This window comes from Vanessa cardui, chromosome 8 (genome assembly GCF_905220365.1).
Source record: "Vanessa cardui chromosome 8, ilVanCard2.1, whole genome shotgun sequence".
Classification (NCBI taxonomy): Eukaryota; Metazoa; Arthropoda; class Insecta; order Lepidoptera; family Nymphalidae; genus Vanessa; species Vanessa cardui.
This window is the reverse complement of record NC_061130.1, coordinates 8932507-8944443: the sequence shown is the minus strand read 5'-3', so window position 1 is coordinate 8944443 and position 11937 is coordinate 8932507. Positions and strand designations below refer to the sequence as shown.

General features: G+C 31.7%; 1 protein-coding gene across 3 annotated transcripts in view; it reads right to left on the bottom strand.

Annotated features, from left to right (window-relative positions):
• Window positions 1-2695: 2695 nt before the first annotated feature.
• The window catches only part of LOC124531871 (sodium-dependent dopamine transporter-like), a 58479-nt gene continuing 49237 nt past the window's right edge, over window positions 2696-11937 (bottom strand). For 2 of the 3 annotated variants that reach the window (XM_047106434.1, XM_047106433.1), the window contains exons 2-10: window positions 9368-9611; window positions 8014-8156; window positions 7500-7540; window positions 6991-7083; window positions 5802-6065; window positions 5299-5506; window positions 4457-4673; window positions 3750-4006; window positions 2696-3354 (exon numbers count right to left, since the gene is read on the bottom strand). In XM_047106434.1, coding sequence (XP_046962390.1) covers window positions 2878-3354; window positions 3750-4006; window positions 4457-4673; window positions 5299-5506; window positions 5802-6065; window positions 6991-7083; window positions 7500-7540; window positions 8014-8156; window positions 9368-9611 — 1944 coding nt within the window. In that variant the 3' untranslated portion in view covers window positions 2696-2877. The remainder of the gene's footprint in view (window positions 3355-3749; window positions 4007-4456; window positions 4674-5298; window positions 5507-5801; window positions 6066-6990; window positions 7084-7499; window positions 7541-8013; window positions 8157-9367; window positions 9612-11937) is intronic. The other variant, XM_047106431.1, reaches the window with a different exon arrangement.

Sequence of the window (11937 nt, the reverse complement as noted above, 5' to 3'; positions counted from 1 at the left end):
TTTTTTATGATATGGGTAGGCGGACAAGTACATGAGCCATCTGATGATATGGAAAATGGGATCGTAAGAAATATTAATTACTTCCTACATCGCTAATGCGCCTCCAACCTTGGGAACTAATGTGTTATACCTTGTGCCTGTATACTGGCTCACTCACCCTTTAAACTGAAACACAAAAATACCAAGCACTGCTGTTTACCAGTAGAATATATGATGATGTCCATATGCGACGAGATGATGCGAATATATGACCTACCCAGACGGGCAGTGGATGAGCATGACCTAAACATAATATGGACAAGGTACATTTTGCGAGGCCCTCTGGTGGCGCTAGAAGAAGGGAATACATATAATAAAAAACTGTGAAGCGCGAGGCCCTTTGAACAGCGAGGCCGTGGGCGATGGCCCACATCGCCCACGCCTTATGCCTCCTTTACAGACGGGCATAAAACTCGTATGATTGAGTTAGCGATGTGCGGCTTAGTAGTTTCGAGTTATGTTGATATAATACTAATAAAAATCACAGCATCTTTCAACTTTATACTGTAACCATGTTTTTGGTATGCGTTCCGGATCGAATTAATAAATTATCAAATAACATAAAATCTTTGCAACAGAAAGTGGGCTATTTATATAGTACGCAATTCGTCTTGCCGCCTACTAAGTATCTCTCATATAAATTATTTGATGAGGGTTAAAACACCCCTGGGCTTCTTTCACCCTTTTAAATCTTTCAGATGAAAAGGTTACTGAAACGATATACCTTTTGTTTAAATGTTTTGTAGTAATGTATTATTTTTATTGTATATTTTAAGTTCTGAGAGCTTTCGCAATAATTCATATTTAAAACGCTTGCTTTGTAATTGGCTTTCAAAATCACAAGTTAAGAATTTCCTAGCTCTAGTCTGAAAATATTTAACATAGCTATTTATTTCTCATTATAGAAATAGTATTGCCAATGTAAATGAAGGCCTTTTCAAATACCGAATAAATGCGGTAATTACATATTATAGTTGGTACATATAGGTGCATGGATTATATCAACGATAAATTATTATTGTTCTTTATAATATAACAAATTTAAGATAGTCTATAGTAAACACCTGAACAAAATCAAATGGTGTGAGTCCTGGCAAAGATAAATGCGATCGTAACTTACGACGCCCCTCGAGCTGCCTTATACCGGTTATTACTAGCCGTTGAGGATGTTAAGAACAGGTAACAAACATTACTTCTCTGGAAAAATTACCGCTCGCCCTACGTGCATTTAAAAGGAATACGTTTCCCTTATATAATATTTACTCTGATTAAAAAATAAATTGTTTGTTTTTGTTTTTTTAAGTCACCGCGATGAATAAAGTATTTATACTTGGTATTCGTATTTTTAATAATTTTTCGTTGACTATGATAATCATAAAAAATAATGATGATGATGATCTTTTTGAGGTGATGTATTGAAGCCTTTTCTACTGTGCTATTCAAATATTAGTTGATAAAACTTACACGAGGCAGATTTTCACCCAACACTACATGCAGATATATCGTGATATTTTTTTCACTCTTAATAACGAGATAAATCGTTTAATTGGTTAGTTACGTAAGCAATGTCCCTCCATATTTTTCAGAAATAAGACATGACACTATAAAATAGTAATAATATTCTTTTATGCATATATAACGGGTACGAAGACTTATTTTTTGAATAAAATATCGATATACCTATTTAGTTCTGCTCATTCTCATCCAAGACATGGTCATTTTTCTCAAGCGACGCAAAACAAATTACATAATTTGTCTCACTGGGACATCGTTGATCAGAATCAGTGATGCTCGGAGAAATTAATCCCAGGAGGAAGCAACTTTTATCGGCAGATTGTAATTTACTTGATAGCAATCGATTGATAGTTAAAATGTTCCATCCTTCGGACACGGATATAATTGGGTATTCAGATCCCCTTTCGATTCATAAAACTATTTGTTTATTAAATAAACCTTGATTCTCTTACTATATAGTTATTATTAAGATGCCTAAAACATACAAGGAAAGATTTCGCAAGTAATACTTTGGACATTTCCTAAGATTTATCTTAAAAACTTTGATCATTTTTCACTTTCCGCGCAGCGCTTGCTCATTGCGTGAACGATTATAATTTTTCTCCTTTTATTTCCCTAACGTTATTCGCTGCAAGACCCTTTTCAAAATAATAAGTAATTGTTTGCATCAAAGTCGAAGCAAAATTTGAAACTCGCTTAGCGTTAGCGTCACGCTGACTTGTAGAACTTTTCTTATTTATTACTTACATTCGCACGCGACTGTGTTCGTTTGGAGCAATTTAAGTTAGGAAATGGATTTAAGTTGACCCAATGTTGTATACGTTCTCTTATATTCAGAACTCTGAATATATCCCAGAGTTTCATGATTTCAGACTTTCTTGAATATGGATTGGATTTTCTAGTTTTGCCAGTACAGGTGTAGGATAGAGTTTAAAAAAAAAACATAATTTACTATCAATTGAATAACTTTGTACAAAGTTATATGAAAAAGTCTATTCTTTTTTTAAATTCTTATTTATTATCATTTATTTTTAATCTATGTTACATATAATACACACCATAAGCCGTTCGTTCTAATTCACATATTAAATAAAAATTACAAGTGCTTGAAGATCTGGGAAATAAATATCAAAACAATCTGTAAGCACTTGAATAGTTATTATTTCTTACTAATATATTTGGAATGTCTTTAATACTTTAATAAATTATAAACTATCAATAGCATTTTGTGGACAAGAACAATATAAAAATTGCAATATATTGTTGGTCGACTAGACACTAAAATCGTTGTACGAAAACATTTGGATCTTGCAATATTTTAATCTATAGACTAGTCGATACTTCGTTATTTCTTAAATCAGGAACATTTAGTTGAAAGTGCCTGTTACAGTTGCAATTTATTGAACCTCCTAATTCACCTTTGGCAATGCATATATTTGGAGAACGATATTGTTCCTCTCCTATGTTTCTTCTTTTGCTAGTTGAAACTGTAGGTATAGTATAAATTGCACCTACATCATTATAAAGTGTATCTTCATTTCTTATAAGATCACTCTTAATAAAAGCTTTGGGCGACTGACTTTGGTAAGTATCGGCTGCATGTAACCAGTCTTCGTTGTATATTTCGTTGCCTTTCTCGTGATATTTCGTAATAATATGGTTATACATTTTTGTATCAGTATGAAATTCATGTTCGGAATTAGCATTTTCGTTTAAAAATCTTTGAGACATCCACACGTATCTCGCCATTGGTTCTTCGGGTCCCCAAAGGCGCGAGGGTCGAAAGGCTGACGCCATTTTCTGAAAACATAAACAACAATATTTTTAATAGTATCCAAAGTATAAAGATTTTTGAATTTTTTGTAGCTAAATCTTGGTTAACAATATGTCCGAAATATTAATTCTATAGCGATGAATAGCTTGGTATATACTACTAACTGGTTTGCTCTCATAACTCACAGGTCTCTTGCCACTATCAAGTATGCTCACCAATATTTACTACTTAAAGCATGGGCCAAGAAACATGCCTATTATCAACACAATTATTTAGCAAAATAAGTTTTAATTTTGCTGCTCTGCTTTATACCAGTTTTACAATTATGACTTTTTACAATAAAATACAGAATATATTACAGCTCTTTAAATTGATACATTTAACGTCAAATTTAATTACATAAACTGCTTATTGGACTCACAGTAAGTAAATTAAATTGTTCTTCCTTTGCCACCGCCACTGCTGCCATTACCACCATGACTACTAATATTCCCATAAATACAATTCCTAAAGGCCATAATGTCTGGCCTTCTCCCCATGCACTCCTCAGAAGTGATCTCAACCACCAACCGGTTACACCCATTAACAGGACAGGAATCGTCCACCACGACACTAACCAAAAACCTGGTAATCTTGATCCAGTAATAAAATGTATATCTACTGTGAGGTAGTACCAACCTGAAAATTTAATAAATAAATTGATTAACAAAACAACAATTCCCATTCATTTATTTTAAGAATAGAATTAAAGGCGATAAGAAAAAATAAATAAGGTGACAGTTGGTTAGAATATATTTTGAGAATATTACAAAATCAAGTCAAACTCAATGTCACGTAGAGTCCTTGTTAAAACATCAGCGCGTATATAAATTGATTACAATTGTTAATTTAGTCTGACCCCAATGGTTAACTACGATAGGCTTTAATTCAATTAGCACAACTTATTAAATTACTTCGTGAAGATCATTGGACCGATTCTTTGGTAAAAATACGAGGGGTTTCTAGTTTATGGATACAATTACACATTTTACTTTAACATTATCTTATCTGCCGTCAAAAAAGTAGAAGAAAATTGAATTTGTTGTTTTTGTTGTTCGGAGCCTTTAAACGATATGAAATATATCTCACCATAAATAAAAACAAATCCCACGATTTCAACTACAGTTGTAAATACAGCTAGAACTGGCACAACCAGCTCATCCAGCATAGCTGCCACGTCAATACCTTGTGCTAATACAGATACAGTGAGGGCTGTACCAAGTGCTGACGAGGCACATGCAAATATTCGCCAGTGGTCACCAGCAACACGATGTAATTTATCGTATATTGGGAATAGAAGTGTTAGCTGAAATTAGAAACAACATATTATATAAGATTGACATAATTGACTTGTAATTGCTTAAATTGTATTGACGTACTGTAGCATGACGATATTATTAAAATTAGATATAAACAATTCATAAGAAACCTTATTCACAATGTTGTGAGTCCCTAAAGAAGATGATTTTATTTCAATCGTATAAAATTGGATAGTAATTGAGTTGGCAGGAAATTCAGATTATATGCAAATTTTAATAAGGTAACCGAGTACGGTTGCAGCTGGCACAAAATATTCTCATGAATACTGTTTATCTAGAATTATATTTTAACCTAACTCAAGCTAAATAAATTGTGGAAAAAAATTGTTTTCTGCTTACTTAGCTTGTAATAATTTTAGAGCTTTTGCTGAATTTTTGTTTCGTATTGTTATCAAATAGCTTTAAATAAAATCTCATTTACTTTTTCAAATTTGTAGTTATGTTTGTTTCCTATTAATAGAATTCTTTGTAATGACTAATTTGGCAATGATTACTATCACTGTACATTATTTTATGGCCTTACACGGTTGTGGGTACATTTTTTTACTAGCTATACAGATAGTCAAATAAATAAATTATGAAGCAATATAAGACGTCTTAAGAAGTACTTACCACAGTAATTATGCCTGATATTAATACGATTCCGAATGCCAATAGCGGCCATTCCTTTGATCTCTTCTCTGATACGGAAGACTGATATATTAAAACTAATATTGCTATAAAACTACTATCCTTGTTACCTTCACTACCTATTGACTGCCACATGAAAACAGACAGCCATCCTGACAATAAATTAGTAATGGTTACAAACGTCGATGTCCTGTAAATGCGAAAAAAACTTAATTATAATTTTTAAACAATGTAGACAAACCTTATATTATATTTTTGATTGGTTACGTATATAGAAGCAAGCAAATTGAGTATTTTGAACAGAGAAAAAATAAATTACTCAGGATATCTTTTTAGTTTTTCTATCAAAGAATGACCATTTCAATAAGATTTTAATTTGTAAATGATAATTATACGTCTTAAATATATATGAAAAAAATCTTTAAACAAAAATTCTAATAAAATATAATTATAATAAATTAAAATATATAATGTAAAAACCTCACCATCTGACATCAGATTGTCTGTATATAGTTCCGCCAGCACTAACCAGATAACCGCTGACAATATGTGTCGACAATAACGCTTGCACCAGCGTGCTGTGCCAAATGTACGGCTGTGACAACGGCATCCAATGTTCGCATGATTCTAGCATTGATGTCAAAACGTGACTATCTGACAAAAATGCACTCAGTGCTATGGCAATAATTATGATGAGGGGCGTCAAAATTACAAGCGACATTTTCAAAGTTTTTCGGAGCCGAAACAACCTGAAACGGGGAACAATTTTAAACGTTATGATTCATAAAATAAAAATTGGTTTTAATAAAAATAATATTATTCATATACATAATTGGTTGGGTTGCTTATATATCGGGACTATATAAGTTTGTAGTTGTCTTTATGAAAGTAAAGCATGCAGTATTTTTTAACTTTTTGAGGCTTACTTATATGTAATATTGATATGTAAACAAAAGTAAACGTAAAAGTAAAAATTTAATTATTGTTTGGCTATTAATAAATTGAATTTAAAAGATAAAATTTATTTATAGCCAAACAATATTTTTATAAAAACGAAGCATTTTGACCTAATAATGAAGCCAATTAGTCTTAATCGTGAAGCGGACATCAAAATGAGTGTGTCGATTAAGTCTTTTGTCCGAAATAGTTAATGAAGCAATTTAGAGAGGGTCTGCCTATTAGCAGCAAAATTTGCGGTAAATTGGACCGAAAAAGTCACTCTCCACATGTACCCATTCCGTTATGTTTATAAATACAATCTTGATCTAAATAATCTTAATTAAAAGTACCAATCAGTGAATTTGAAATAATTATATTCGAAAGTAAAGCATAAAACACGTTAACGTAATTGCTACTAAATATGAATTTGTGCCAAAACGAGGTTGTTTAGAGAAAATTAGAACGAATTCCGGCTCTTAAAACTTATTCCGTTAGTGTTGAGTGTCAGGAATCGACATCAGTGTAATTATTTCATTGATAAAGAAGTGTAAAAATACTTGAGGATATCTTAAGTACATAGACATATATCCTCAATGACACCGTCGTTTGTTTTAAATACCAGAACCGTGAACCAGTTTCACGAGTGACACTAATTATAAACATTAAAATGATAATACACAGTACATTGCCAGCTACTGTTTATGAAAATGGTGTAATAGTGAAATTAATACTTACATAATGGGTACAAAGAACCATAAAACGAATATTAAAATCGCCATTACGCCGAGATACTGTGGTTGTTCAGTGAATGGCGCCAAAAACGTCGAGCTGAAATTGTTAATGTGATATATTTTTATAACAATTACCAATTATTTATATCCGTCGAAGGTTTTAATTGACAATCATATTCAAGCTGAATATTCTCTTGTACGATTAATTTTTTGATTCAATAGAATTAAAAATGTGAATAGACAAGTAAACGATATTATCGTGATTTTTTTATTTATCAGGAGTGTCGTTATAAATTTTAAATCAATGTGAAAATAACAATTTTAAAATGTTTACGAAAAATTTCCAATCTAGGGTAAATTTTTAAATAATCATTGAAGTATAAATTGTTCACCTCATTTTCATAATTATTACCCGATTCGTTTTTAATAAGGCTGACATATTTTTTGATTGGATTACAAATTATTAATTTATTTTACAAGTTTGATATGAACATAAAATTATATTAAACTCACTTAAAACATTCAGATGCATTCATTTTATTTTCGTATCCATTCTGAAAAAAGATATAACAAATCGTATTATTATTTGGAAATTGGTTCTTACTACTAAAATAACTACTATTTTTTTCTATCTTCATTTAACTTTAACTTATCGGCCTTACTAATTAACTTTGAGTTACACACGTATTCCCTTTTATGGGTCATCTTTAATTAGACTGTAGTAAAAATGTAATTTCGTATATTAGATAGGTAACTGCTAAGAAATTTAAGTAAAAGGGAATAAGTATTTTACAGAATAACTAGCGACCAGTCCTGGCTGTGCACGGATGTAATTTAATTATTAAGAAAAGGAATGATTTAAATTAAAAAAAAAGTTAAAAATTAGATCATTAGTCCCAGAGATTACCTCTTAGATAAAATCAAATAAATTTTACCTTTTTTATAATTAATACAGACATGTATGTATTGAAATAAAAAAAGGTAATAAATCTGTCATTTTTACATTTTGTTTTATTATTATTCTTACCGGTGTTATGTGGAGTTTTGTGCAATCCTTTAAGGGAAAGGAACCCTTTCCAATCCATATCATGTAAGCTGCAGATAAGGCAACATATACCATACTGTAAACACAGCATAGGAATGAAGTTAAAATCTTCAAGTGACCAACTCCTACAACGAAAACATGTAAAGTTTCAAAAATGAACATTTAATAATAATGTGTACACAATGTAGGGTCAAAGAAATTTCCAATTTCAACGTTCTGCTCAGAGCCTTATTGTTAAATACGCTTCGAATCGCACTATGGTATTGATAATTTTGTCAGTAACAGCCGAACGTTGGATAAGCAACAAAATATATTTTACGGGTGAGCACTTCTTACTCATGCGATTAGGATCAATTTCAGTTTTAATATTTATGTTTTTCTTAAATAATAAGGAAATTTACCTGATACAGATATGAAATATCTATATTATTAAAAAACATAATATGTGTCGCAGCGTCAGATAATTAAATACTTTGATTGTAGTCACTTATGAGTGGCTAGTGAGGTCAATTGCTGCTTGTCATATAAAAAAAAAATTCGCGGCCTATAAAATTGTGTAAAAATCAATATGCGATAGTCCAGCCATCGATTTTTCGTATTATTTCGTGAATATGTATGACGAAAATGGTGACCCCAAACCAAACAATCTTGCCGGCTCCCTGTCATATAGATATTATTGATTTATCGTGACATATCTTTCCAACCTTATAGTCAGATTACTAAGTCCAATCAAGTTAAATTAACACTACGAGAATAAAAGTCTCTAAATCTAATCAAAATCAACAGATACTTTATTCGAGTAGACTTTTACTTACTTTTGAACTTTTGAACACTAAACAACTACATTAAGTGAAGCTACCATCGGTTCGGAAAGTAGATTCTACCGAGAAGAACCGGCAAGAAACTCAGTAGTTACTCTTCTTCAAATTTTAAGAATACTTAATAAATAATAATTCATGTTAGTTAGTAACAATTATATATGTATGTAATCTAAATGTCTCAGTGCTGGACTCAGGTCAAGGCAGGTAGAGTAAACCTGAGTCCTCTGAGAAGAAGTTTCGACGCTAATTCCATAATTCTGCTCCAGTGCCGGTTAGTGATGGATGTCAATTTCCTCATGATGCTTCTGATCACACATTCGCAGGGTAATTATTTGTAAACTCAAATTAAGCATACGGAAATTCAGTTATGCTTGCTTTGGTTCGAACCCGCCACCATCGGTTAATTTGGACGCATTCGTACTAGTTAGTCATCTTGGTTTACATCATACTATCTTATAAGATTAATGCAAATACTTTACATTTATAAATAGTATAAAAACATATAGTGACAGTACCTCTTAATATTGGAACCGCTCGCCATACACCAATAGGATCTTGTTGACTGAGCTGTCCCATCGCCAACTGCAGCAGTGTTGTTGGCAGAGCGACCGCCAGCAACCAGAACGAGTAGATGACCAGGTAAGGTATGTCTCCATATTTGAATGCTTCTCTTGGTAGTCGAATGGTATTGAATAGTGTAAATGATAAAGCTATTGTGCATATTTGAGTTTTAATCACGTCCAGTGCCCGTCTGACTGTCTGAAAGAAAATATTTTATTATCATACAGTACAAAATAATCATTAATTATTTGTATACTACAAATTCCTATATTACGAATAGTACTTCCCACGCCTCGGGAGATTAAATTAGTATAGATTTGGAAACAACCCACGCCGACACGTTTCAAAATAAAAATAAAATTGAATGACACTGAAAGGCACAGTCTGTAATAATGATTTAAATAATTTTCATTACTAAGAATAAAACGCTAAATAAACTTAAAGAGGAAATTGTTCGTAATTATTTATTATTTAATTTTAAAATGAACACGTTTAATTTACCACTGCGTCACGCAATAATTCGCATTGTCTTTCAATACTACGTATCAAGAGTGAATGGAGCAGCTAAAAAAGTATTAATAATTTAAAACATATAAAGCAATAACAATAAATCAATTTATTTTACAAGACAATATTAGTTTTAAATTATGTAAGTTAAGAAAAAGTAAATAAAGTGTGATTAATATACACGCGTGTGCTAAATCTAGACTTAAGATAGTTATCAAAGGTAATTGACCGTTAATTTGTAATAAATTTACTTGTCATGTAGTAGGAAAGTAAAATGTTCCTTTTTAACGTGCTATAATTCTTTTTTATTATTTACCTAAATTCATATTCATTTATTGGTTTGTTTTAAACAACAGTCGTACTCGATGTTTCATAATATATATCGAGTGTCCTTTGACCATCACATTTTTATGTGTATATTTTTTTACACACACAGGCGGTAAACGGTATGTAACACAAAGATAACTATGATAATAATTTAAATAAATAAAGTTTTCGACAAACATTTCCGTATAAATTATGACGTCATTTAATATAATCGAGTGGAGATGGCCCAGTGGTTAGAACGCGTGCATCTTAACCGATGATTGCGGGTTCAAATCCAGACAAGCACCGCTGATTCATGTGCTTAATTTGTCTTTATAACTCATCTCGTGCTCAGCTGTGAAGGAAAACATCGTGAGGAAACCTGCATGTGACAAATTTATAATTAAAAATTCATAGAAATTCTGCCACATGTGTATTCCACCAACCCGCATTGTAACATCGTGGTGGAATATGTTCCAAACTTTCTCCTCAAAGGGAGAGGATGCCTTTAGCCCAGCAGTGGGAATGTACAGGCTGTTGTTGTTGTTGTTAATGTTATCAGATATTCTATGATCCTTTAAAATTTACTTTATTCTTTTATTAACAGTATAAAAGTAAATAACAATCAAAAGAATTGAACATAGTAGTTACTTTTGGCCTCTGACCATTGTGTTATGTGTAGAGAGCAGATAATAATCTGCCAATGCAACTGTACACAATATACAATTGTTAATACAAGAAAACATTACAACAACAGTATGGACTTAAAATATAAATTTTAACGATATTGGCAGGCGGACTGGAACTTAGATGTTATTGTCGTTGTACTTGTAGCTACACTAGCTCTATCGCCCTTCAAACCAGAACACAACAATACTGAGTGTTGTTGTTTGGCGGTAGAATATATGTTGGGTGGGTTGTACCTAACAAGACGGGTTTACACAGAGCCATATACAACAATACAGTAGATTTTATGTCTTTTGTGCATTAAAACCGGCTTGGTAGTAGTATTATACCAAAAATGCAATAGGAAATTTGATGTAAGACCTTCAAATAAGTAGCGAATAAAATAAATGAATAGATCAGATATTAGACGTATAACTTTTAATTTTTATCAACACTGATATAACTTTAATTTATTACGACTTTAGTGCCAATATCAGATAAGCCGTTCGCGTTTAATGAAAAAGCAAGATCATTTATGTAGCAATCTATTACTAATAACGCTATTTGCATAATTTTTCTAAAGTACGTGCTGTACATTGTTTAAATGAGCAAGATATATATAAATATATCTGTTAAGTATTTGCCCTTGAGTCGGCTTAGTATTTACTGGATTCTACTATAACTAGTTAAACAGTTAGTTCGTTTCATAATAGCAAATACTTATTACTAATTATTTTCATGATATCAGTTGCCGCGACGGAAAATGAGGAAAAAGAATAGCGCAACTGATTCTTCCTCTGTTCCAAATTATACAGTAGTGACGTTTGCAATTGCAGCATTTGGACCTTGGAGCAATAGTGCAAAAAAGTGGCAGTTAACAGAACGGCGTTATCTAATCGCTATTTTGAATTTGGAACGTTTCTGAATAGAGTTGTTTAAAGTTGTAACATTTTTATCTGTCTGCCATATCATGTCTTGATATAAGCTGAAAGATCACCAAAAAGTAAACGTACTTATTACTTTATATTTAAAAACTACCTCCTGC